Consider the following 25,453-nt stretch of genomic DNA (forward strand, 5'->3'; position numbering starts at 1 on the left):
AGGCGGGCAGGCGCAGGGGCCCGGCCAGCCTCCAGCCTCGGGGCGCGTCCCTCGGATAAGTCTGAACGGCTGGCCCTAGGAAGGAACAGGAACCGGCGGCGGTGGGAAGCCGGAAAGCTCCCCCCGCCGGGCCGCCCTCTGCAGCCACAGCACGCACCGGCACTAGGACGCTGCTTGGGCGCCGGGGCGCCTGTTGCTCCAAGTAGGAGGGGAAAGTCACGCGCTCCGGGGCCTTTCCCAATTTTCCACGAGGAACTTCCCGCTGCCGGGCTAGGGCTTCCCGGAGCGCGCAGGCGGCCCCGCGGCGCCGGACGCTACCCCTGACAAGGGCGCCGGAGAGAAATCCTGGAGCCGCCAGGGCGGCAGACGCTGGGCTGGCTGAGCAGGGACGGGCACCATCACTTGACCGAGCCGCTCCCACCCAGCGCCGCTCGGCGGGTGGGCGCGGGACTCCCCGGCCCACGGGCCAGGCCAGGCGCAGCAGGGGTCTGGAGCGGCGCCCGGGGCCAGCGCGGGCCGACGCCGGGGGGCCCCTCGCCGCCCCGCAGCGCGGTTCTTACCGTGCAAGCCATTGGGGATGCTGCGGTGATGCGGCGGCGCCGAGAGATCGTCCAGGGACCGGCGCGTGACTCCGGCCTTGCCGTCGGGCGCCTTGTGCGGCCCGGGAGGCAGCAGCGCGGGCGGGACGTGGTGGTGGTGGTGGTGGTGGTCCGGGCTGCCGCCGCTGCCAGCACTGGAGGTGCTGCTCCCGTCGCCCACGTCGCGGGTCCCCGCGCCCGCCGCGCCGCCCGCCAGCGGCCCGCTCAGGCTGGCCTGGCTGTCGATGGAGCTGCGGGAGCCCGCGCCGCCGCTGCCGCTGCCGCCCGCGCCCCCCGCCGCCAACGCCGCGCGCTCCTCGTCCAGCAGCAGCACCAGCTCCTTGAGCTCCAGGTTCTCGCGCAGCAGGGCCTCCTGGCGCGCCTCGAGCTCGCGCAGCTTCTGCTGCGAGCGGGCCACCTCGTGCCACACGGCGCCGGCCGCGTGGCGCCCGAAGCGCTGCCACTCGCGCGCCAGCTTGCGCCCCTTCTGCCGGTCGTCGTCCAGGAAGCAGCAGAGCTCGCGCAGCTCCTGGTTGTCGTCCTGCAGCCGCCGGTTCACGTCCTTGAGGCCGCGGATCTCCAGCAGGTGCTGCTGCAGCCGCCGGTTCACGTCGCGCATCAGGCCGCCGTGCTCCAACATGAGGCCCACCTTCTCGCCCTCGGCGCGCCGCAGCCGCCGCGCCAGCTCCTCCTTGCTCCAGCGCAGCAGCTCCTCGTCCGGCACCTGGCTCAGCTCCTCCGACGCCGCCGCCGCCGCCGCCGCCGGGGGCTTCGCCATGGCGGGGCCGTCACCGCGGCATCGCCCTCGCCGGGCCGGCGCTCCCCGCGCCGCGGCTGCGCTGGGCCGGTCCGCGCGCGGGCGGGGGGCGGCTGGGGGCGCGTGCGGCCCGCCCCGCGCCGCCTCGCGCGCCCTCACGCAGCGCCCGCCTGGGCCACCGGGGAGCCCGCGTGCCTAGGGACTCGGGAGCGGGGACGGCTGCTGCGTCGGCGGCCGCCGAGCCGGGCTCTCCGCGCTGGGGAGAAGCGGGTGGAGGCCCGCCCCCGGCCCCGCTCCCCGAGCCCCGGCCGCCCCGCCCATCCCGGGCGGGGAGCAGGCGGGGCGCCGCGGCCCGGCCCCGCCTCCGGGGAGCGCGGCGTGGGGGAGGCGCGGCGCGGCGTCCCCCCGCGCGATGCGCCCGCCCGCCCGGCGCCCTGCCAGAGGCGCGTTCGAGCCGCGGTCCCGCCCTCCCGCGCGTCCGATTGGGCCTGTCCGGGGGTGTGCGGGCGGGGCGGGGCGCGCGCGGGGAGGCCGCGGACTTGGTACGGTCCGCCCGCTGCCTTCCAGCGGCCCCCCCCTCCCCGCCGTTCAAGTTTCTGCGCCCGGAGGACGCGGCCCTGGCCAATCCCTGGGCTACAGGGCGCTTTTAAAATGCAGGTACGGCTGCGGGGAGGGGGCCGGTGGGAAAGGTGGGGCAGGGCTTCCCTTAAAGGCGACGCGCGGAAATGGGAGCTGGGCCCCCTCCCGGGCCCGCACCACCGCCCTCCCTCCCTCCGCCCCAATAAACAAATCTCCGCGACCTGGGCGGCCGCGCCTCCTCTCCCTCCGGGGCACCGGAGTTCAGCCCGGCCCGAGGCCGGACAAACAATAGGGCTGTGGCACGGGGGTCGCTGTCCCCCGCGGCAGGGCCGCTCTTTGTCCCTCTGTCTGCTCCTGGGCTCCTCCGCCCGCTTCTCCACACCCCTGCCGGAGCGCGCGCTGGGGCCGCGCGTCCACTCTCAGCCCTGGGCTGTGGTGCACGGTGCGTGCGCCCGGGGGGGGGGGGGGGGGGGGGCGCGTCCCGGACCACGGTGCGCGCTCTCCGCTACCCCGCTGGGGAGAGACTCCCCCGCTTCTCTGAGCGGTGCTGAGAGCCGCGCGCCTCTGTCCACTCGCTCGCTAAGCCCCTGGGATTAGGGGGAGAATCTGCTGTTGGCGAGGTGGGAACAACTGGGGGCGGGGGCGCCGAGCCGACCGCAGAACCCTTCCCAGCCGGCAGCCTCGCGGGCACCTGTAAGTCTGTCTCCTTGTCCTCAGGTACCCCCAAGCGCGTTTATGGCTGAGAAGCGTCCCGGGGTGAGGGGCATTCCTCCCCTGGGACCGCATAGAGCGAACCCGCTCAAGCGACCCGGGGCGGCCCGCGTCCCGGAGCGCGCTCCTGCGCAGCCGCTGATGCCCCGTGACAATCGCTCCAGCGTCCCCCAACCCCCAGCGCTGTGTGCCCGCGCCTCTCCGTCAGGCCTGTTCTAGGGGGCTGGACAGCAGAGGCCACCGCCCGCGGGGAGCAGCCGATGACCACGCTAAATAGCTGAGAGACCGTCCCAAGTGCTGCGCAGGGACCTGAAGACAAGCCGCTGCCTGCCTGCGGAAGCAATCGCTTTAGGTCTGTGGTCAGAAGGGACTCCAGCGCATGGATCTGAGTGACAAGGACAAAGAGAGAGGCAGGGTGTTGCAGGTGCAGGGAACTGTAGTGTGAGGACCCTAGGGCTGGCTGGTGAGTGGTCTGTCCAGAGAAGGCCGCTGGGACTGCGACTGGGGCTGGGGCTGGGGCTGGGGTGAGGGCTGAGGTCACAGGTCAGAGGCCCTGGGTCAGGTAGGATTCGCAGGCAGCCAGGAGAGCAGGGGCGGGGTTTAGCAGGGATACAGTCTGATCTGGCTTACCTTTTAAGAGGCTCACCCTGCCCACGTATGGAGGGGCACACAGAGTGCAGATTCCATCCAGCGACCCCAAACCCTGTCCCCACAGATGGTCAGGGGGCATGGCTTCCCAGGTTAAGCCCCAGGCGTGCGCGCGGGGGGGGGGGGGTCCTCCAGCTATAATGGAGGGGTGCAGTCCGCCCCACTGAGGCTCAGCGCTCTGAGAGCCAAGCCCAGCCAGGTTTGGGTTTAGAGAAGGAGGGGGTTTCAGCTTCCTTGTGGGGGAACTGCACGAAGGTCTGTCCCCACCCCCACCCCAGGAAGCCGGATTAGCCCCCTGGGGGCTCCTGCGGAAGGAAGGGTTTTGCTCCAGGGGGTGAACCTGGTACACTTGCGAGGGCAGTGCTGACAGCCCACACTGGGCTTTGGGGGACCCCCACCCCGCTTTGGTCCGTGGCCCCAGGCAGTCCCCATGGCCTCTTCTCCATCTTTGTGCTCCTTCCGGACTGGTCCGGACTGGCGGTTTCTGCTGAGACTGTTGGGTTTGTTTGCTTTCCCTACAGACTGCGTGTACTCTGCATCCTCCAGCCTAGAGCCCTGAGAGCATTGCCCACGTCCTCGTGGAAGAGCAAGGCGCTGTGCTGGGGGTCCCAGAGCACCTGAGAAAGGGTCTCTGCTCCCCCACCCCAGGGCTGGATGTGCAGCAGAACTGAGAGGCAGGGCCAGGAGGTGAGAGGGCCCAGGGCTCAAACAGGGACCCCAGCCAGGGGGAGCCTCCAGGTCAGAGTCACGTCCCCCGAGGCCCCACCCCAGGTCTGCCAGAACACTCCCACGCTGCAGAGCCAGGGCCGGAGAGGTCAAGAGAAAGCAGTAGCACAGAGCTGTGCTTGCCCTGAGAGCAAGACAAGCCCGTGGAGCCCCACCCATTCTCTAATCCTGGGAGTGTCTCAGGCCATAAGGGCACCACGCCTCCACCCAGGATTTTTAGTTTGGGGTTTATTTTGGAGACTCTCCCTGGGTGTTTGTGTCCATTTAGAGCCACACCAAATATCCCCAGGCACCAGGTCCCTGGGGGGAAATGGCTGCAGACAGGCTGTCGCCCTGGGGGAAAGGGTGGGGGCTTGCTTCCTTGCTTTTGATGGTTTAGTTTGAGAGATGGAGGGAGAGATCTTCCATCCACTGGTTCACTCCTCAAGTGCCCACAACCACCAGGGCTGGCCAGGCTGCAGCCAGGTGTCCCACAGGAGTGGCAGGAGTCTCCCAGGATCTATGTTAGCAGGGAGCTGGCGCTGCGATGTGGAACGTGGTGTCTTAACCACTCGGCTACACACCTGCTCCCGAAGAGGCTCTCCCGTTCCTGTCCATGGGGGAGGCCTCGGCTCAGACCCCAGGTTGAGCACCATTTGACGTGTGCCGGCGGAACACGAGACCCTTGCGTGCACAGCATCTGAAGATGCAGAAACGAAGCCCCAGGAAGGGAATGTCGGGGCCACTTGCATTTACTGCTCCTCTGACATGCAAAGGCGCCTTAACTGCCTCCTGGTTCCTACATAAAGGCCTGTGCTGTGCGTGTGCGATTCTATGTGGGTTGTGAGTGCCACAAGGAGAGGGGCAGAAGCTATCCTCATGGCGCGTCTGAAGCCCTGGGAGCGGCCTCGTGGAGGAGCTGAGGTCTGAGGGCTGTGCAGGAGTTTGTCAGATGGTGGAAGGGGGAGGAGAGTCCCGAGGGAGGGCACAGCTTCTGCAGAGGCCCAGGGGCCAGCGGGGGTGATGGAGGGAGTCAGCAGGAGGTCAGGCAGTAGGGAGCCACGGGTGGGCTTAGAGCGCAGGAGAGACCCAAGCAGACTGTCATGTGACCATAGTGCAGAGGTGAGGGGGGAGGGCAGCTGCGCCTGGGAGGTGTGGAGGAGGCTCTGAGGCCAGAGCAGGGTGAGAATGGAGTCTCTCACCCTCGGTGCCCCTCAGCTCCCCACCCGTCAGCTGGCGCCTCACCCCAAGGAGCCAGGCTGGGAAGGGAGCGCAACGCAACACGGGGCAAGTGAGTCAGCACGCTCTTTGCAGGACCAGCTGTCACTTTGCAGGAAAGACACTGTGCTGGTGCCAGCACTGTGGCATAGCAGATAAAGCTACGACCTGTGACACTGGCATCCCGTATGAGCACCAGTTCGAGTCCCGGCTGCTCCATTTCTGATCCAGCTCTCTGCTAATGCACCTGGGAAAGCAGCAGAACATGGCCCAAGTGCTTGGGCCACTGCACCCTTGTGGAAGACCCAGAAGAAGCTCCTGGCTCCTGGCTTCAGCCTGGCCCAGCTCCAGCCGTTGCAGCCATTTGGGGAGAGAACCTGGGGATGGAAGACTCTCTCTCTTTCTCTCTCTCTCTTTCTCTCTCTCTCTCTCTCTCTCTCTCTCTTTCTATAACTCTGTCCTTCAGATAAACAAATATCTTTTTTTAAAAAAAGGAATTAAAAAAAAAATCCACTGTAGTCTTGACGAATAAAGAAATGCTGAAAAGCAGGCACGCAGGAACCCAGCCCTGGCTTGAGGAGTGACTACCTCTGCGCTGACCCATCCTGGGCGCAGTGCCCCGCGGTGCGGTGCCCTGGACACTGCATGCTGTGTGGGTGAACCTCGCACTTGGGGTCAGCAGCACTGCCCTCATCTTCTGTCTGGTGTCGCCTGGACTAGCATTGTGGCACCGTGGGCTAAGCACTAGCAATGGCTTTCTGTTGTTTTGCAGCACGCCTTTTCCCCTTATTGTGCAGCTCCGTGTAGCTGTCATTCATGCGTTTGCTTTCTTTTTCCTTAAAATTTGTTTATTTATTTTCATTTGAAAGGCAGAGAGAGAGAGAGAGAGCGCGATCTCCATTGGCTAGTTCACTCTCCAAATGCCCACAACAGCCAGGACTGGGCCAGAGCAAAGCCAGGATCCCAGAACTCAATCCAGGTTTATGTGGGAGGGTGGCAGGGACCCAGGGACTTGACCCATCGCCTGCCGCCTTCTGGGGTACCCATTAGCAGAGAGCTCAGAAGCAGAGGAGCTAGAACTTGAACCAGGCACTCCACTGTGGATTGCAGGCATCCCAAGCCGCATCTCAACCATTACACCAAATGTCCACCCCGTGTCATTCACTCATCACAGTTATGTGCAAGGTTTCTCAACCTCAGCCTGGCTGGCATTTTGGACAGATCGGTCCTTGTGGAAGGTCGTGCTGGGGGTTGTGCTGTCTTCTGGCATTGAGGGTCTCTCTCTTTTAGAGGTAGGTAGCATCCCTGCCCCCAGTTTGAAAAGCAAAACAAGGGACTAGCATTGTGGCACCGTGGGCTAAGCACTAGCGTCCCATATCCCGGTGCTGGTTTGAGTCCTGGCTGCTCCACTTCCAATCCAGCTCTCTGCTAATGCACCTGGGAAAGCAGCAAAAGATGACCCAAGTGTGCGGGCCACTGCCACCCATGTGGGAGACCAGGAATGAGTTTCTGGCTCCTGGCTTCTGCCTAGCTGGGACCCAGCTGTTGTGGCCATTTGGGGAGTAAACCTGTTGATGGAAGAGTTCTCTCTCTGTTGCTCTGCTCCTCAAATAAATAAATGAATGAATAATCTCTTTTAAAAAATCCCCAGACAGTGTGAGATTTTCTCCAGGGGCAAAAGGAGCCCTGACAGAGAAGAGGAAACAGCGTAGCAGGTTCACCCACTTGTGTGATTTATTCAGAATGTTTTTATTTATCAAATTGATGCTTTCACACATGTATCTGACTGAGTCATCTGACTTAGAAGACAATGACAGGGTTTCTTTCAGGAGACAGGAGCCAGTCCCCACACATGTGGCCTCTGCGCCTGGCCGTATCCCCGTGACTGTCAAAGATGTCCTGTGTGCGTCAGACACCCCTGGGCCATGTCTGCCCAGCCCAGGGAGACCCCTTGCCCAGCATGTCCGGCCTTAGGTGCTGCCCTAGGCCCCAGGTCTACAACCAGCAAGGCCGCTCCTGCCCACTGCAGAGATCTGAGAACAATCTCTTCTGTGCCTGAATATTTCATGCAGGAGGGAGGAACGAAAGTCGCAAAGACCTTAATTGTTAATGTGGCTTCTGCTGGCTGCAGGCCCAGCCTGGAGGCCCCTCCTGTGCGATACAACAGCAGCAGGAACAGGGTTCCTCATGTACCCCGCGCCATGTCACCACCTGCTCTGGGTGAGGCTGGGCTAACCTGAAATTGTCCTCAGGCCCCCAGCGGGTTAGGGAGAGCGGTGCCAGTAACAGCCCAGGTGGCTGGGTTCCCTATCTGCTCACACAAGTCCCGGCACCCACTCCGCACAGAACCTGTTTGTTGAACCGATGCATGATACAGGAGGAAGCTGGATTAAGTAGAAAAGGCCTGGGACTGAGAATTTGTGAGTGGCAAAGGCACACCCTTCTCTGAGCCTCTAGACGGGAACCTGAAGGTGGCCCCTCACCCACCTCCTTGGATGGGGAGATACTGGCAGCACAAGAAGAGGCCAGCGAGGACCCTGGGCCACGCGGTGCAGCAGGTGGGGGCTGCTGGCCTGGGGGAGGGGTAACCTGGAGTGGGAATCCTCAACTCACAGAAAACCAAAGAGCGGGGTCACCTCTCCAGAACCGGCTTGGGCTGGCCTCGTGGCTCAGAGGGTTAGCCACCTCTTGTGACGCTGGCGTCCCGTAGCAGAGCGTTGGTCCGAGTCCCGGCTGCTCTGCTTCCCATCCAGCTCCTGCTAATGCTCCTAGGAGGGCTCAGGTGCTGGGCCCCTGCACCCACGTGGGAGACCTGGATGGAGTTCCAGGCCCCGGTCCTCAGACTGGCTGGTGCAGGCATTTGGGGAGTGAACCAGCATATGGAATCTCTCTCTTTCTCTCTCCCTCTCCCTCTCCCTCTCCCTCTCCCTCCCTTTAAGATAGATAAAAATGAACATTAAAAAGAAGAAAAGACTCAGCCCAACCATCCCAGCACAGCACAGGTCCCTGCCCCAAGGCCCTGTCGCACCTGGGCCTCAGCCACCTGCTGCTCCGACCCCAGAACCAAGGCAGCCGTCAGCCCTCTGGCTCGCAGTCTGGAAGCCCTGAAAATGCAGGTGCTTGGGCCCAGCCCATACCTGGAGGTATGACTCCAGCAGCCAGGCACTGGGCTCAGGTGAGACTCACTCCCTGGAACCAGACAGAGCAGACAGCAGGTGCGCATGCGTCTGGGGGGTCCCACCCCAAGTGTCTGGAGTTAGGGTCTTTCTCTGCCATCACCCACATTCCCTGGACAATCCTGAAACGTGCTGCGTGTATCTAGGGAGAAGGAAGGGACTCCGGCTTCTGGAGTCGCGTGGGTGTCCACGAACTGCCCAGGAAGAGGAAGGTCGCGAGAAAGAAGGGATACCCCCGAGTTCTCCGGGACTCGCAGACACACGCCACCTAACTACAGACCAAGCCAGCTCCGCAGGGACAAAAGACCCCATGGGGCACGTCCGTGTAAAATTTCAGAGCACCAGGAGGCGGGGGAGACAGAGCCACTTCCAGAGAGTCAGGAGTCAGAGTGACACCAAGGTCCCCGCTGGAGCCTGGAAGCCGGAGCAGGGCCTCAGCACCCGAAGATGATTCCAACACCTGCACAGTCAGGCGTGAGGGCAGCACCAACATCGTGTGCAGCAGGTCAGGCCACCACCTGTGCTGCCAGCATCCCATGTGAGCGAGGTTCGAGTCCCAGCTGCTCCACTTCGGAGCTAGCTCCTTGCTGATGCACCAGGGAAGGCAGTGGAAGACGGCCAGGCGTGACCTAGCCCCCATTGGCCTCTTGCAGCCACCTGGGGGTGAACCTGCAGGTAGAAGGTGTGTGTGTGTGTGTGTGTGTGTGTGTGTTTGCACGTGTCTCTTTCCCTAACTCTGCCTTTCAAATAAATACAATAAATCTTTTTCCTTAAAATAAGTGTGGGGCCGGCACTGTGGTGCAGAGGGTTAAAGCCCTGGCCTGAAGCATCGGCATCCCATATAGGTGCCGGTTCGAGTCCTAGCTGCTCCACTTCCGATCCAGCTCTCTGCTATAGCCTGAGAAAGCAGTATAAGATGGCCCAAGTCCTTGGGCCCCTGCACCTGCGTGGGAGACCTGGAAGAAGCTCCTGGCTACTGGCTTTGGATTGGTGCAGCTCCAGCCGTTGAGGCCATCTGGGGAGTGAACCAGCAGATGGAAGACCTCTCTGTCTATACCTCTTTCTGTAACTCTGTCTTTCAAATAAATAAAATAAATCTTTTTTAAAAATGTGAAGACAGAGAGATTTTTTTCAGATTAAAAACAAAACAAGAGGCCGGCGCCATGGCTCAATAGGCTAATCCTCCACCTAGCGGCGCCGGCACATCGGGTTCTAGTCCTGGTCGGGGCGCCAGATTCTGTCCCAGTTGCCCCTCTTCCAGGCCAGCTCTCTGCTATGGCCCGGGAGTGCAGTGGAGCATGGCCCAAGTGCTTGGGCCCTGCACCCTATGGGAGACCAGGAGAAGCACCTGGCTCCTGCCTTTGGATCAGCGTGGTGCACTGGCCGCAGGGCGCAGGGCGCCGGCCGTGGCGGCCATTGGAGGGTGAACCAACGGCAAAAAGGAAGACCTTTCTCTCTGTCTCTCTCTCTCACTGTCCACTCTGCCTGTAAAAAAAAAAAAAAAAAAAAAAAAAAAAACAAAAAAAACAAAAAACAGGGGCCTGCGCTGTGGTGTAGTGGGTAAAGCTACCGCCTGCAGTGCCGGCATCCCATATGGGCACCAGTTTGAGTCCACATCTGATCCAGCTCTCTGCTGTGGCCTGGGAAGGCAGTGGAAGATGGCCCAAGTCCTTGGGCCCTATACCCACGTGGGAGACCTGAAAGAGTGAGGCTTCAGGTTGGCCCCACTCTGGCCATTGTGAACATTTAGGGAAGAAACCAGAGAATGGAAGATTCTCCCCCCCCCCCCATGTAACTCTGCCTTTCAAATAAATAAATAAGTCTTTTTAAAAAATGGCCTCCCAGACATCCTCTCTAATGTTAGGAATTAACACAGGGAATCCCAGGGTGTGGACAAAGGAAAGCCCCAGTGCCAGGGCTTTGCTGCAGAAGGGAGCCATGAGCTGAATGGGGGGTGGGGGGGGCAGGCGCCGGGATGGGGAGGAGGGCGCCTGACTCGCAGCCTCCCTGGGGTGAGGCTGGAGCCTTATCTGAGACTGTGCTGATAAGTCCAGAGCAAACCAAGCCAGGCCCAGGAAACCCAGAAGTCTGCAAGGAAGGAGCCGGGTCCTGGGACTCCTCACAGCTCGGGTGGCTACACCGTGCGTATTGCGTCATGAGCACACAGACCAGGTTAGTGCCACACTGCCGTACAGCGACACGGGCAGGAGGGGCGGCCCGCGGGCGTGGGGGACACCAAAGCTGCAGAGCGCATCAGGAGCAGTGCAGGCTTCTCGTTTTCGAGGACAGAGACAAGTGTGGAAGAGCGGAATGAGATTATCGGGGTGGGGGCGGGGGCGGGGGCAGGGAGCTCTCACTTTTAATAAGCTTTTAATTTTATTACTGGAACTCTCTGCATACATTTATTTTATTTTTTAAATTTAAAAAATATGTATTTATTTAATTGAAAGTCAGAGTTACACAGAGAGAGAGGTCTTCCATCTGATGGCTCACTCCCCAATTGGCCGTAACCACCAGAGCTGCACCGATCCGAAGCCAGGAGCCAGGAGATTTTTCCAGGTCTCCCATGTGGATGCAAGGGCCCAAGGACTTGGGCCATCTTCCACTGCTTTCCTAGGCCATAGCAGAGAGATGGATCTGAAGTGGAGCAGCCAGGACTTGAACTGGTGCCCGTATAGGATGCCGGCACTGCAGGCAGCAACTTCACCTGTTATGCCACAGTGCTGGCCCCCATTTTTTTTTTTTTTTTTTGAAAAAGATTTATTTATTTATTTGAAAGAGCTACAGAGAGAGGTCTTCCATCCACTGGTTCACTCCCCAAATAGCTACAATGCCCAGAGCTGGGCCAGCCGGGAGCCAGGAGCTTCATCTGGGTCACCCATGTTGGGGCAGGGACCCAAGCACTTGGGCCATCCTGTACTGCTCTCCCAGGCCATTATCAGGGAACTGAATCATAAGCGAAGCCACCAGGACTCAAATCAGCACCCATATGTGACGCTGGCGGCTTTACATGTTATGTTGCAGCACCGGCCCTGTGTTTTTCTTTTTAAAGATTTATTTTATTATTTGTTATTTGAAAGGCAGAGTGACAGAGAGACAGAGATCTTCCATCCACTGCTTCACTCCCCAAATAGCCCCAACAGGCAAATTTAGGCCAGGTCAAATCCAGAGCCAGGAATTCTACTCAGGTCTCCCACGTGGGTGGCAGGTCCCAAGCAGTTGGGCCGTCCTCCACTGCCCTCCCGGGTGCATTAGCAGGGAGCTGGATTTGAAGTGGAGCAGCCAGGAAAGCCACGGAAGATGACCCAAGTTCTGGGGCCCCTGTCACCCATCTGGGAGACCCAGACAGAGCTCCAGGCCCCTAGCTTCAGCCTAGACCAGCCCCCGCCGTTGTAGCTATTTTGTGAGTGAAACAGCAGATAGGAGATCTCCTTTCTCTGTCTTCTCTGCCCCGCCCCGCCCTGTAACTGTCTTTAAAATAAATTGGAAGGAAGAGAAGGAGGGAGGAAGGAAGGGTGGACAGAACTGGAATGGTCTCTCCGATATGGGATCTGGCGTCCCAAGCAGTGGCTTAACCCACAACATCACAATGCTGCCCCTGTGAGAAGTGTTTTTAATTAAAAAAATAAATAAATAAATAAAAAGCCTGGCATTTGTGACCCTGGAAGCCAGCAGATCACAGAGAAACCGGTTGCTTTAAAAAGGTTCAGGAAAAGGATTTCCTGCCTGGATTCTTTGCCCTTGGAGAGGATCAGCCAAATACGAGATTGGAACATTTTCAGAAGTGCAAGTCTCAAAAAAAGAAAGATGAAGGGCAGTGTATTTTCCAGGAAGCTCCCCTCCCCTCCTCGGTGGGTGAGAGTGACCAGGGAGCAGGTGCCTCACCGGGGGGCAGTGGCGGGAAGAGGGCACCGCCTCACAGGGCCCAGAAGAGAGGGGCCTGATTTGAAACCCACACAGGATGCAGTGTCCCGGGGTCAGGAGACTTAGATAAGATCAGGTGAAAAACTAAGACACACAAATACCTTGTAAACTGGGAAGGAAGGAGGGAGAGAGGGAGGAAGGGAGGGGAGAAAAAAAGAGGCATGAACTGCACTTCACGACCCTCCCACAGTCACCGTCCTAAAACCCGCGATCAGCGATCAGCGTCAGCGGAGAAGTGGATAAAACCCCGGGGGGAGGCCGGTGCGCGGGTGGACGCAGCGGCTCAGGCTGCAGAAATGTCTGGGACTGGAGTTTCAGGAAGCAGCGCCTGATGGACAAGTGGGGAGCCCCAAACACAGCACAAGGTGGGAAAACGTCTTCGTAGACGCTCGATCTTTTTTTCTTTTCAGAACCTAAGTGTGCACACGCGTGCATAGAACACACATCTCATAAGCAGAGCACAACCTGCCCTCCCGCTGGGGCTGGGGTCGCCCCTGATGAAGCCTCAGACCCGACCCTCCCCAGGGCCTCCCTGTGCAGGCTCCACCCACCCGGCCAGCGCCTTGCTTCCAGTCATTTCCGGTTAGGAAAGCTCTCTGGGCTGCTTCCTCTTCCCACCCTGCCAACAGGCCTGCAAGGTGAGCAGCAATTGTGCCCGCTTTTCCTACAGATGCTGGGGCGCGGGTGCGGCCTGGGCTCCCCGACACACCCCTGCTCTGGCAGGTGCACCCTTCAGGCAGGCCCCAAGAGCAAGGGACCCGCAGCCCCCGCTGGCATTGGGGCCCGGGGCTCTCAGCAGGACGCTGCACGATTTATTCTCCCTGATATTTCGTCACACATCCTACCCTTAGTGCCTGCTGGAAGGCACATTTTACCGAGCAGCAGGGACACCCCTAGCTGACAAAGAGCGGGCTGGCGCCTGCTGGAGCTGTGTGAAGACATGGTGTCCTGGGATGGGAGCCTGGGGGACACGGTGCAGGCAGTGGACAGCTGCCTCCAGGGCACAGAGAAGGCTACCCTACCCGGGGCTGGGAGGCACCGTCCTGTTCCTGTTCCTCCAGTGAACACACGGAGACGCTCAGCCAAGGAGTGAAGTGTCCGGCGCCCCCTGGACTCGGCATTTACATCTTCTCCCCACACTGTCCGCCATCGGGGGATGGGCTCCAAGCCCCCAGTGTATGCTAAAGCTGCAGATCGTGCTGAACCCCGAATATTCTGTTTCTCCTATGCATACACGTATGATGAAGTTAACCCACAAATTAGGCACAGTAACTACTAGTAGGACAATCACAACCATACACTGTAATAAGAGGTAAATCTCTTCTCCCCAAATCTCTTTTTTTTTCAGAATTATTTATTTATTTATTCTCATTTTATTGGAAAGGCAGAGAAGGAGGGAGGAAGGGAGAGAGAGAAAGAGAGAGAACGCTCACTTCTAACTGCTGGTTCACTCCCCAAATGCCCACAAGAGCCAGAGCTGGGCCAGGCTGAAGCCAGGAGCCAGGAGCTCCATCTGGGTCTCCCACGTGGGTGGCAGGGGCCCAAGGACTTAAGTCGCCCTCGGCTGCCTCCCCAGGGTGTGCGTTAGCAGGAAGCTGGATCAGAAATGGAGCAGCCGGGACCTGAACCCGTCCCTGATATGGATGCGGGCCTCCCAAACAGCAACTTCAGCAGATGCGAATGTTTTATTTAAATAAATATTTTATGACGTCTGTTGGCCACACAGGCCACTAAAACCACAGAAAAAGCAACCATGCAGGGGTGGGGACAGCTGTCCCTCCTGGTTGCAGGAGAGGTGGGTGGGCCCCGGCTCTGGGACCCTTCTTCAGCTCGATGTCCCTGGAGACCTGTCCCCCGGGCCTCACCCTACAACCCCACCCTGTGTGGACGACCACCTGCCTGCCGCCCCTTGGGCCTCACCCACCCGGCTGGAAACCTCACAGCTCCCACGGGGCCTTGCCTGGAACTCAGCGCAGCTGCTTCCTTCAGCAGCCACCTCGCCAGGGCCCCTCCCAACACCTGCAGCCCTGGCTCCCACGCACTCAGGTAGGAAGGGAAAGGGAGAGGCGCCAACGAGCTGGGCCGGGTTCTGCTGAGCGCCTGCAGGGCCTGGAGCAGAGCTGGGCTGGGCAGGGGGCACACAGCCGGAAGGCCCCTCAGAGACCACCCCCCCCCCCCCCGAGCCTTGAGTCCTTGGTCTCACCATCGCGCCCAGCCCGGCCCGGCTGCCAGGCCCATCACACGGGCTTCGCAGGCTGTGCCTGCGCACATCACGGCGTGGTGACAGAAGCAGCTTCCTCCGCCTGCCCGAGGATCAGCGTCGTCACACGGACTCGTTAGCTGGGACATGGGATTCGCCAGCCCCGGGCGAGGCCTGGAGTTGGGCTGGGTGCCAGCGCCCGGGTGGGCTCGGCTGGGCCTGAACCTCTGGGCACCCTCGTCCCACCCCCACCCCGTTTCACACCGGAGGCCCCCACTGCTCCCCTGCTGCTGGGCACCAGGGTTACTCCCTGTTTTACAAGGCCTTGTCTTCCTGTTGGGTTGTGTCCTTGGGATGCGTTCCCAGAAGTGGGATTTCTGAATGGAACGACCGCTGTTTCCCGCTCCTAGTCCACGTCCCAGAGAGCCTGGCCCCAGGAGGAGGAGCCGGCCTTTCCTCCGGCTTCCAGGAGAGGCTAATCCTGCCTGGCACTTCCGGAGGGAAATGACAGATGCGGCCGTTTCCTGTTAGGGCTCCTGGCCAACGACGCTGGGCGCTCTGGGCCAGGTGACTCAAAGCTGGCTAGGGTGGGGGGCGGGAGAACCAGGGCTCAGCGCCCAGGGAGGCAGGGCTGTGGGCAGCACAGGAGGCTTGAACCCCAGTGGGCAGACGACCCCTCCGTCCACACAGGCAGCAGCATGCTGTGCCCCCCCAACTCCAGCCTGCCGGTCAGGAATGGCCGGCACTGGTCAGGGAGGCCCTCAGACCTGGGTCTCTCGCAGGCAGTGCCCCTGCCCCATCCCAGGTCAGGCTCCGCCAAGGTTGGAGCCAGCTAGGGGTCCCTGACACACCTTTGGTCTGGAAGTGGAGGGTTGAAGTGGTAGAAGGAGCTCCTGGCCCCCACAGGACGGCCAGGAGCCCGAGCACAGCCGGGACCGTTCTCCTCTGGTAGTGGCCAGGGCTGGAGTGGGGCCACCCTCCAGGGCCCCTGTGAGGAGCTCAGGCCCCTCCCCTTCTGAGGTCACCCCTGACTGGAGCGGGGGGAGGGGTCAGGGCATCCCACGGGGGCGGCCCCAGCAGCAGCGACAGTGTCTGCCCTGTTTCAGACCAAGGTGGTGAGTTCCCTGTCGCTGGAGGTGACCAAGTGAAGGCAGCATGACCATGTCTCAGACGTACAAGGCAGTGCTGGCCTGCAGTTTATGCCCACTTTACAGATGAGGAAACTGAGGCCAGGGGCTAAACTAGCTCCTTCAGGAGTCATGGCTACTTTTCAAGCGGCCGCTCTATGCTGGCCTCCCTGTGTCCAGTGCAGGCACAGCTCACTGCCCTGGGTCCCCTCTGCTGTGGGTGGATCACCCCCGCTGGCCCAGCCACAGCCACAGCTGCTGCCCACCTAGAGATGGCCACTTCTGGGTGGGGCCGGGGACTTTGTGAGCTGGGAGTGGGCAGCAGGGTGCCTCAGGCCATGATACCCGATGGGCAGGGCCCACTGACCACACCTGTTCTCAGAGAACCTTCTGGGGCAGGCCAGAGAAACAGAGCTCTCGGTCCCAGGAGAGGGACTGTTTTTTTAAAGTTATCTTTACTTTTTTTTCTTCAAAGATTTATTTATTTGAAAGGCAGAGTGACCCAGAGAGAAGGAGAGAGGTTCACTCCCCAGATGGCTGGGCCAGGCTGAAGCCAGGAGCCTGGAGCTCCATCTGGGTCTCCCACGTGGGTGACTGTGTCATCATCCGCTGCTGTCCCAGGAGCCTTAACAGGACCAGAGGGGAGTGGCGGGGATGCCGACGTTGCGAGCCGTGGCTTAACCCACTGCGCCATAGTGCCTGCCTCGCCTTCTTTTAAAAGAGGAAGAAAGTTTTTTTTTTTTTTTTTTTTTTTTTTTTTTTTGGACAGGCAGAGTTAGACAGTGAGAGAGAGAGAGAGAGAGAGAGAAAAGTCTTCCTTTTTCCGTTGGTTCACCCCCCAAATGGCTGCCATGGCCATCGGTGCACTGCGCCGATCCGAAGCCAGCAGCCAGGTGCTTCTCCTGGTCTCCCATGGGGTGCAGGGCCCAAGCACTTGGACCATCCTCCACTGCACTCCTGGGCCACAGCAGAGAGCTGGACCGGAAGAGGAGCAACCAGGACAGAATCCAGTGCCCCAATCGGGACTAGAACCCGGGGTGCCGGCGCCACAGGTGGAAGATTAGCCAAGTGAGCTGTGGTGCCAGCCAGAAAGCTCATCTTTATTTGAAAGGCAGAGAGAGAGAGAGAGAGAGAGAGAGAGAGAAAGAGAGATCTATCCACTGGCTCACTCCCTAAACGCCCAAAACCGTTAGGTCTGGGTCAGGCAGAAGCCCGTCTAGATTTGCCCCCGACACAGCACAGACGAGCAGGAATTAACAGCCAGGAGCTCCATCTGGGGCTCCCAAGCACTTGAGCCATCCTCTGCTGCTTCCCCGGGGCAGGAGCAGGGAGCTGGATTGGAAGTGGAGCACTTGGAGCGCTCACTGGCCATCCCGCAAGGCGTGTGGGCATCCCAAACTACGGCTTAACTCACCGCACCATGAGCCTACCCCACGGGACTGACTTTTTGAAGACAATTTGGGAGTGCAAAAACATAGCCTCGCCAACAACCCGTCGGCTTGAGCAAGGACCGTCTGCACCTGCACACCGGTCACTCTGCTCTCCTGCTGGGTCCATGCTCCCGCTGAGGTTCCTGGAAGTGCAGTGTTCTCAGGCGGCATTGCCTCCGGCACATCTGATAAGCGGGGCTCTGTGTCTCCCTCCAGAGCTTAGCTGAAATCCCCGGACAGCAGGCAGAGACCTGTGGCCCAGCCTTGGAGACTCCTGCTTATGGTTGTGCTGATGTGAAAAATGCCATCTCCCGGTCACTCTGTCCAGGGAGTGGGAGCCTCTGTGGCCCCAAAGGATCCCCCAGATAACTGCCATCTGTCACACCTCTGTGCCCGGGCCCACCCACCCACGCCCTGTCCTTGTCCCTCATTGGGCCGGCTCCCATGCCACAACAAAGGTTTGTGAGGTCCTCCTCCTACCGGTCAGGCTCCCACAGGCCCCAGGGCTGCCCAGTCATGGCATCATGGCGGCACTGTGCTGGCCCACCCGCCCACCTGCCCAGCTGCCTTTCCACCGGGGCTCCTGGGGTACACAGAACCCAACCTTGGGTCAGGCCGCTGCAGAGGCAGCACTGTGCTGCTGACAGACCTGGGCGTGGGGTCAGCCAGGCTTGGGCAAATGCACCCCTCTGAGCCTCCTCACCACAGCGACAGGTGCACTGCAGGTGCCTGCAGCAGGCTGGACAGATGCTGGGTGACACTTGTCTGCGTGTTCTGCCGTAGGCAATGGAGTCTTGCTGTGGGAGGGAGAGGCTGGGCTCCACTCTGACACTGCACAGCTAAGTGGCAGTTGAAAGCCAAGGAGGCAAGAGATGGAAAATGCCAGAGAGGAAACAGTGGGGTCGGTCGGGGGCCCTGGCTGCACCAACCCAGCAGGCCCTTGCCGGAGACCTGGCGGGGCCATCAGACGTCACATGGAGTTGGCGGAGGTGGGGAACCCAATGAGAATTCCCAGGCGATTGGATTTGAGGATGGGGTTTCTTGGGGCACTGACTTTGCAGGACTCTGGGCTCAGATTGAACTATACCAGGAAGTGCACGGAGAGGCCTGATGGAAAATTTAGAAGCCCAGCTAGGGTGCGGCCAAGCAAAGAATCTTTGTCAATGAGCTGTAGTCCCTGTCCCCAAGTTCACAGTCCAGCTCGCAGTGAAGTGGGGGCCAGAGCGAGGCCGTGGCTGGGGCCAGGGTGCCGTGGGACCGGCCGGGGCTTCACAGTGGAGACGTGGCTATGGCCAGGCCTGACAGGAGGCCGCGTGCGGAGCTGGGAAGAGCTTGGAGGAGAGGACCAGGCTCACATGTGCTGAGTTGCCTGCAGCCCTGCCAGCGCTGGCTTTTATCATTTTAATGATGTTTGTGACTTTATGGGGTGCCCTGCTGCCCAGAGCAGCCTGTTACCCTGTAAGGCCGGCTCGAGAGTCCGAGAGGTCCGAGTCCAGGAAAATCGCTCTCCATTCCCTGGGGATGATGAAATGAGCTCAGCCCGGGAGAATCTGGGTGATTCGGGGGAGGGGTGCGCCGAGCTTGGAGTCGGGGCAGGGCCATGCGCTGGCACGCACTGGGCGGCGCCCAATTCTTCGGGCTGCAGCTCCTGTGAGCTGAGGGGTCCAGATGATGTCCTGAGTGCCTTCCTTGGCCAGACTGGCCGTCTGGAATTCCACCACCACTCACGCCCCTTCTAAAGACAAGGGCCTCTATTAAAATGTAAATATTTTGTCTGGGAGAGCAAACATGGTGATCTCTTATTGAGAGGAATGAAGCTGGAAACTGGCTTTAACTGAGGACCTACTGTGTGCTGAGCCGGACAGGGGCACTGCCCACATTGTTTTGAAATCTGCAAGGCAGCCTGGCCAGACAGGGGAGCTGCCCAGCGCTGCAGGTGAAAGAACAGAAACTGGGAGGGACTGGCGCTCGCCAGGGCCGGGCAGAGCCAGGGCCGGGCAGAGCCAGGGCCGGCACCAGAACGGGCTGCCCACCCTCCCTCCTGGTCGCTGCTCTGCCCTCTTGTGGCTCCTGGAATCCCGGGCCACACGATGCAGGGCTCTGGGGCAGAGGCCTGGGTTCGAGAGCAATCTGCCTCCTGCTAGACCGTCGTTCCAGTCCTGGACGCCTCCTCTGTGGCTGGAGCAGCAGCAGAAGCACCTGCCCTGGACGCCACCTCTGTGGCTGGAGCAGCAGCAGAAGCACCTGCCCGGGGAGGGGGGGTTGTCACGCGGCCTGAAGCAGAGGAGTCTGGGTGACCCCGCGCCCGGGCCGGACCGGCACCAGGCAAGGCTGCGGCTCTTCTCCACAGTGCACGTGCTCGGGCCGCTGCTGCCCCAGCTTCCAGCCTCGCGTCACTCCTGCCCCTCCCCCCACTTAGGTAACTGCAGGCATGGGAGGCAGCGCCCCCTTCCTGTGTCCTCATCCTGGGGTCTGAGGCAAGGAGACAGCAGGGCCCTGGCAGGTGGGAAGTGCGAGTTGGTGCTGAAGACCAGTGACCTCCATGGGCCCCCGGCTCCCTCCCCCACCTGCCCCCTCAGCCCTGAGCACTGGCCCTCTGCCCCACACTGAGGCCAGAGGCGAGCCACGGTTCATCTGTAGAGCGGCCGCCTGACAGAGTCCCACGATGCTGGAGTACCCATCTAGCGAAATGTCAGAGCGCCTTGAGGGTGGGCGAGCCGTCGTCACGGGCACCCAGCGCCGTTGTCTGCCGGTGACTGGCAGGCAGGTCAGCCACGGGAGCTAGCAGTTATCACCTCCCTTGGGACCCTGGAAAAGCACGGCTGGCCAGACCTGCTACACCGTGGCCTGTGCAGCAGCCACTGCAATGGCCACTATCACTGTGGAGCACTCCAGGCAGGCAGGGCTTGGGGTCTGCATCGCTGGGGGCAGGCACACGGCCAGCGCCCAGAACCAGGAGCTGCTGGAACACGGGGCCACAGCCTTCCCGGCCTGGGCCGCTGTGGTGGCACTTACACATCCGGGCTGCCCCAGGCTTTACGAGTGACTTGACTCTGTGGGAACAGTTGGCCTTGTGTATGCTAAATGTGCAGTACCAGGGCTGGGACCGTCCTGAGACCCCGTGGCACCCGCTCCGGGCTGGTGAAGCCAGGGGTTTGCTGGCTGCAGGGGGTCCAGGCCCCTGGTGTTTTTTTTTAACCCCCCCCCCCCTTTTTTTTTTTTTTTAAAAAAAAGACTATCCATCATCTATCTATCTATTTGAAAGACAGAGTAACAGACAGTTACAGAGAGAGAGAGAGAATCTTCCATCCACTGGTTCACTCCCCAAATGGCCCACAGCAAGGGCTGGGCCAGGCCAAAGCCAGGAGCCAGAACAGGCCCCCCTGTGTCTGAGACCCCTGCCTCCTGGGTGCTAGGGGCTCAGAGGCCCCAGTGGTGACAGCCAGGGACCCCACGTCCCTGTCCTCATCGAGATCCCACCTCCCTCTTGTTCTGGCCTCTCTGCCAGCCGAAACCACGGGAAAGAGGTGGGAGGGTCTCAGGACCTCCCCCGGCCTCCAGGACACAGCCTGTCCAGCTGCCTCCTCTCTGGGCTTGGAGGCCAAGGCTGCAGCCTCCGAATCAGGGAACCCCGTGCCCATGTCAGCCCAGGGCCAGTCCCCTGGGCTCCGAGCCAGAGCTGTCCCTCGTGACGCCACACCACAGCCTTTCATCCCTCTGTCCACCTGTGCACCTGTCTATCCACCCACCCACTCCTCCTCCGTCGACCCAGTCTTGGACTCACTATGGGGTGATTGCTAAGGAAGGGAACGTGGCTCAGGCTGGACTGGAATCCAGGCTCCACTGCCCCTGAGTAGCTGTGCCCGGGAAGCTACCTGCTGCCTGCTTTTCCCAGCCACACAGTAAGACCCAGAGCGCCTGTGGCTCAAGGCTGGGGTGAGTTTGTGGGACGCTGGGGAGGGGGCTTGGCTTGTGTCTGGCACAGTGTGGGTGGTGAGTAGAGGTGTTTGCCTTCTTTCAATGCCCTCTCCCAACACTCCGGTGGATGCCAGCTCCCACGCCAGGTGCCAGGGTGCCAGGGCTGAATACGATGAGGTCCTGGCACTGCAGAGCCAGCACTGGGGCCTCATTGCAGAGGGAGGGGCCGAGTGCTCTGGTGAGGAAGCTGGGGCCGCTGCAGGAGCCAAGGGGAGCAGGGCCTGGGCAGAGAGCAGGTTGTGTGTGGGGGGCAGAGAACAGGTGTGTGCGTGGGAGGGAGTCAGAGAACAGGTTGTGTGTGGGGGGGGGTCAGAGAACAGGTTGTGTGCGTGTGGGGGGGCAGAGAACAGGTTGTGTGCATGTGGGGGGCAGAGAACAGGTTGTGTGCATGTGGGGGGCAGAGAACAGGTGTGTGCGTGGGGGGGCAGAGAACAGCTTGTGGGGGGGTTAGAGAACAGGTTGTGGGGGGGCGGAGAACAGGTTGTGTGCGTGTGGGGGGGCAGAGAACAGGTTGTGTGCATGGGGGGCAGAGAACAGGTGGGGGGGCAGAGAACAGGTGGGGGGGCAGAGAACAGGTTGTGTGCGTGTGGGGGGGCAGAGAATAGGTTGTGTGCTTGGGGGGGCAGAGAACAGGTTGTGTGCGTGTGGGGGGGCAGAGAACAGGTTGTGTGTGGGGGGGGGCAGAGAACAGGTTGTGTGGGGGGGGCAGGGAACAGGTTGTGTGCATGTGGGGGGGCAGAGAACAGGTTGTGTGGGGGGGGGCAGAGAACAGGTTGTAGGGGGGCAGAGAACAGGTTGTGTGCATGTGGGGGGCAGGGAACAGGTTGTGTGCATGTGGGGGGGCAGAGAACAGGTTGTGTGTGGGGGGCAGAGAACAGGTTGTGTGGGGGGGCAGAGAACAGGTTGTGTGTGTGTGGGGGTCAGAGAACAGGTTGTGTGCATGTGGGGGGGCAGGGAACAGGTTGTGTGCATGTGGGGGGACAGAGAACAGGTTGTGTGTGGGGGGCAGAGAACAGGTTGTGTGCATGTGGGGGGGCAGAGAACAGGTTGTGTGTGGGGGGCAGAGAACAGGTTGTGTGCGTGTGGGGGGGTCAGAGAACAGGTTGTGTGCGTGTGGGGGGGCAGAGAACAGGTTGTGGGGGGGGTCAGAGAACAGGTTGTGTGCGTGTGGGGGGACAGAGAACAGGTTGTGTGCGTGTGGGGGAGGGGGGGAATTAGTGCTGGAACCGGCGCTGAGAGCTGGCAAGGGAGTTACCAGGCCGAGATGCAGCCGTCAGGGCACCCCGGATGGGTAAGTGCCGGAGAGCTGGAGTCTGCAGGTGGATGAGTGGGGGGGCAGCGTTGAAGGGCTGGGGAGGCCCAGGGAGCAGGGCAGGATCAGGCAGGGAAACCGATGGATGGGTGGGAGGGGCCCAGGCCATGGGAGTGGCTGTGATTGGCCAGGTGACCAGCACTCGTGGGAGGACAGAGAGGTGGCCCAGGCTGGCAGGAGCCCGGGTCTCCAGGTGCGGGGGGCGTGGGACAGGCTGGAACCATCGATGATCCCCTCCCATCTTCTCTGAATGAAAACGGCAACAGAAAAGACACTGAAAGCTTTCCCCTTTTCTTTTCGGGAGGGGAGAGTGGGGTACAGGTGACCCCAGCTTCCTTGTCGCGCCTCTGCTCCAGCCTGCCCTGAGGCTGCGCTGTCCGGCTCCAGCGGGTCCCCTGTAACTCCCTGCGTAGTCTCCGGCAACTCACCTCCCCCCTCCGGTCTGTTTCCCCTGGGTTCACGGAGCTGGTCACACCTGCTGTCCCCGTGGAGAATGGTGGGCGACGCAGGACGTGGAAATGCCCCTGTCCCAGCCTGGTGCCTCCCTCCCACCCTCCAAGGAGCTGTCCTTGTCGGGGCGGCACCAAGGCGCCCCCTGGTGGCGGGAGCAGTCAGTGCAGCTGCACGGGCCTTGGAGGGCGGCAGTCTTGTGGAGTTGTCCCCAACCTGTGGACATGGCTCCGTGTCATCAGGCCTCTGAAAATCCATTTTTCAGCAAAATAAACAAAAGGAAGAGCATACATAAGAAATCATATGAATGTGTGCGTAATTTGAAAATAAGAATCGACCAAGCTGGGGCCCATGCAGGAGACCGGCATCACTCAGAGCTGTCCACAAGGGGGCTGGAGGCCGGAGCCAAGGGCTGCAAGGATACATTTTCCCTGGACTCGCTTTGTACTTTGGGCTCACTCTTGATATTTGAACGATGAAAAAGCACCCTCACTCCTCAGTGTCCGTGGGGGAGCTGGCTCAGGGCTCCCACGGACAGCGAAATCCAAGGATGCCCCAGTGCCTTCTACAGCAGGTCACCACGTTTGCGTGGAACCTGCCCACATCCTCCTGCAGGTGTTAAATTACCTCTAGGTTATTAATGACGCCTACTACCACGTAAATGCTATGTAGGTACTTGTTGCACTGTGCTGTTTAGGGAGCAGTGATGCTATGTAGATGCTTGTTGTACTGTGTTGTTTAGGGAACAGTGACAAGAAAAAAGTCTGCATTGCCCAGAACAGATGCAATATTCTTTTTAAAGATTATTTAATTAATTCATTTGAAAGAGTGCCAGAGAGAGACGGAGAGACACAGGACACACACACACACACACACACACACACACAGATCTTCCATCTGCTGGTTCACTCCTCAGATGCCCATAATCGCCAGGACTGGGCCAGGCTGAAGTCAGGGGCCGGGACTCCATTCAGGTCTCCTACAGAGATGATAAGGGCACAAGGGCTTTCAACACCTTCTGTTGCCTCCCAGCTCTTTAGCAGGGAACTGGGTGGGGAGCAGAGCAGCCGTGACTCAAACAGAAGCCTCAACAGTCCCAAGCAGTGGTTTCACCCCTAGACGCAATATTCTTAAAAAGTTTTTTTGACATGCAGAGTTAGACAGAGAGAAAGAGAGACACACAGAGAAAGGTCTTCCTTTTTCCGTTGGTTCACCCCCCAAATGGCTGCTACAGCCAGCGCGCTGCGCCGATCCGAAGCCAGGAGGCAGATGCTTCCTCCTGGTCTCCCATGCAGGTGCAGGGCCCAAGCACCTGGGCCACAGCAGAGAGCTGGACTGGAAGAGGAGCAACTGGGACAGAATCCGGCACCCCAACCAGGACTAGAACCCAGGGCTGCAGGCGGAGGATTAGCCTAGTGAGCTGTGGTGCCAGCTCTTAAAATTAGTTTTAAATATTTATTTATTTATCTCAAAAACAGAGGTACAGAGACAGAGGGAGAGAGACAGATTTGCCATCTGCTGGTTCACTCTACAGATGGATACAATGGCTGGGGCTGGGCCAGGCTGAAGCCAGGAGCTTCTTCCAGGTCGCCCATGTGGGTGCAGGGACCCAAGAAACTTGGGCCATCTTCTGCTGTTTTCCCAGGTCATTAGCCAGGAGCTGGATTGGAAGTAGAGCAGCCGGGACTCAGACTAGTGCCCGCCCGTATGGGGTGCTGGCCCGGTAAAAATTTTTTTGATCCATGGTTGGATGAAACCACAGATACAGAACCCAGTCTTACCTACATTTAAAAATACGTTAAGGATTTTAAAAGATACAACTTGCAGACTTAGCAATGGAAAGAGCTTGGACATGTCCTAATTTCCCCTCAGTTACAGCCAAACTGACTGGAGCTGCTCAGTAGGCACCTGGATGCCGCTGGTGATGGGGTGCTCACCCCTCCCTGGCCAGCTCCCTGTCTAGAGAGATCCTCTCACCGGCTGAACTACGTCCCCTTGCTTTGCACTCCCTTTCCTGGGATAACCTCAGGAATCTGCAGGAAGCCCAGCATCAGCGGAGCACCCACTGGGTGCCAGCAGCCCTGGGTCCAGCCCCCAAGGGGTTCAGAGCCCAGTTTCTGGAGTCTCAGCACTGGGCAGGATTCTGAGGCCATTGGGCGCCCCCAGGCGATGCAGGCCTTGCTCTCCTGTGCCTCAACACCGAATCACCATGTCCGGTGCTGCAAAGACGGCATCGAGGCCCCAGGCACATGCGCCGGGCCCTGAGCCCCCTGCCATGGCCTCAGGCAGCCGGCACGCCTGGACAATGGCCAAGCGGGGAGCAGGGGGCATGGAGCCTACACCCAAGGCCACGGAAACATTTGTGGACGGAACAAATGAAGCAACCTCTGGCGGATTTTCCACCGGGAGCTGGTCTCTGCCTGTGCCTGGGTGCTGGGTTCTGCGGAGGGTGTGGAGGGTGTCTGCCCCTCCCCCATCTTCTCCAGTGACAGAGCACTGACCAACTAACTGTTCCCAAACACACGGCCATGGCCCAGGCTCCCTGCCCGCCCACCTCCGTACAGCCACCCAGGCCCTGCTCTGCCTGCTGGGGGAGGAGGGGCCCCCGCACATGCCCCTCCTGGGCCTGCTTCGTGCCCTCTGCCCCACTGTTGGCTCTG

At 60.3% G+C, this 25,453-nt stretch overlaps 1 protein-coding gene and 1 long non-coding RNA gene across 5 annotated transcripts in view; one reads left to right on the forward strand and one right to left on the reverse strand.

The window, feature by feature from the left end:
- The window catches only part of CCDC85C (coiled-coil domain containing 85C), a 66,366-nt gene extending 64,733 nt beyond the window's left edge, over nucleotides 1-1,633 (reverse strand). Inside the window, exon 1 of one of the 4 annotated variants that reach the window (XM_051835219.2) lies at nucleotides 561-1,633. In XM_051835219.2, coding sequence (XP_051691179.2) covers nucleotides 561-1,356 — 796 coding nt within the window. In that variant the 5' untranslated portion in view covers nucleotides 1,357-1,633. The remainder of the gene's footprint in view (nucleotides 1-560) is intronic. The other 3 variants (XM_051835220.2, XM_051835216.2, XM_051835217.2) reach the window with 3 other exon arrangements.
- Nucleotides 1,634-1,998: 365 nt separating this feature from the next.
- On the forward strand, nucleotides 1,999-9,487 carry LOC108175669 (uncharacterized). Its single transcript, XR_011384945.1, has 3 exons — nucleotides 1,999-3,960; nucleotides 8,136-9,054; nucleotides 9,153-9,487. It is a non-coding gene; the product is annotated as an uncharacterized lncRNA (long non-coding RNA).
- The last annotated feature ends 15,966 nt before the right edge of the window (nucleotides 9,488-25,453 follow it).

Source organism: Oryctolagus cuniculus, chromosome 20 (assembly GCF_964237555.1).
Source record: "Oryctolagus cuniculus chromosome 20, mOryCun1.1, whole genome shotgun sequence".
Classification (NCBI taxonomy): Eukaryota; Metazoa; Chordata; class Mammalia; order Lagomorpha; family Leporidae; genus Oryctolagus; species Oryctolagus cuniculus.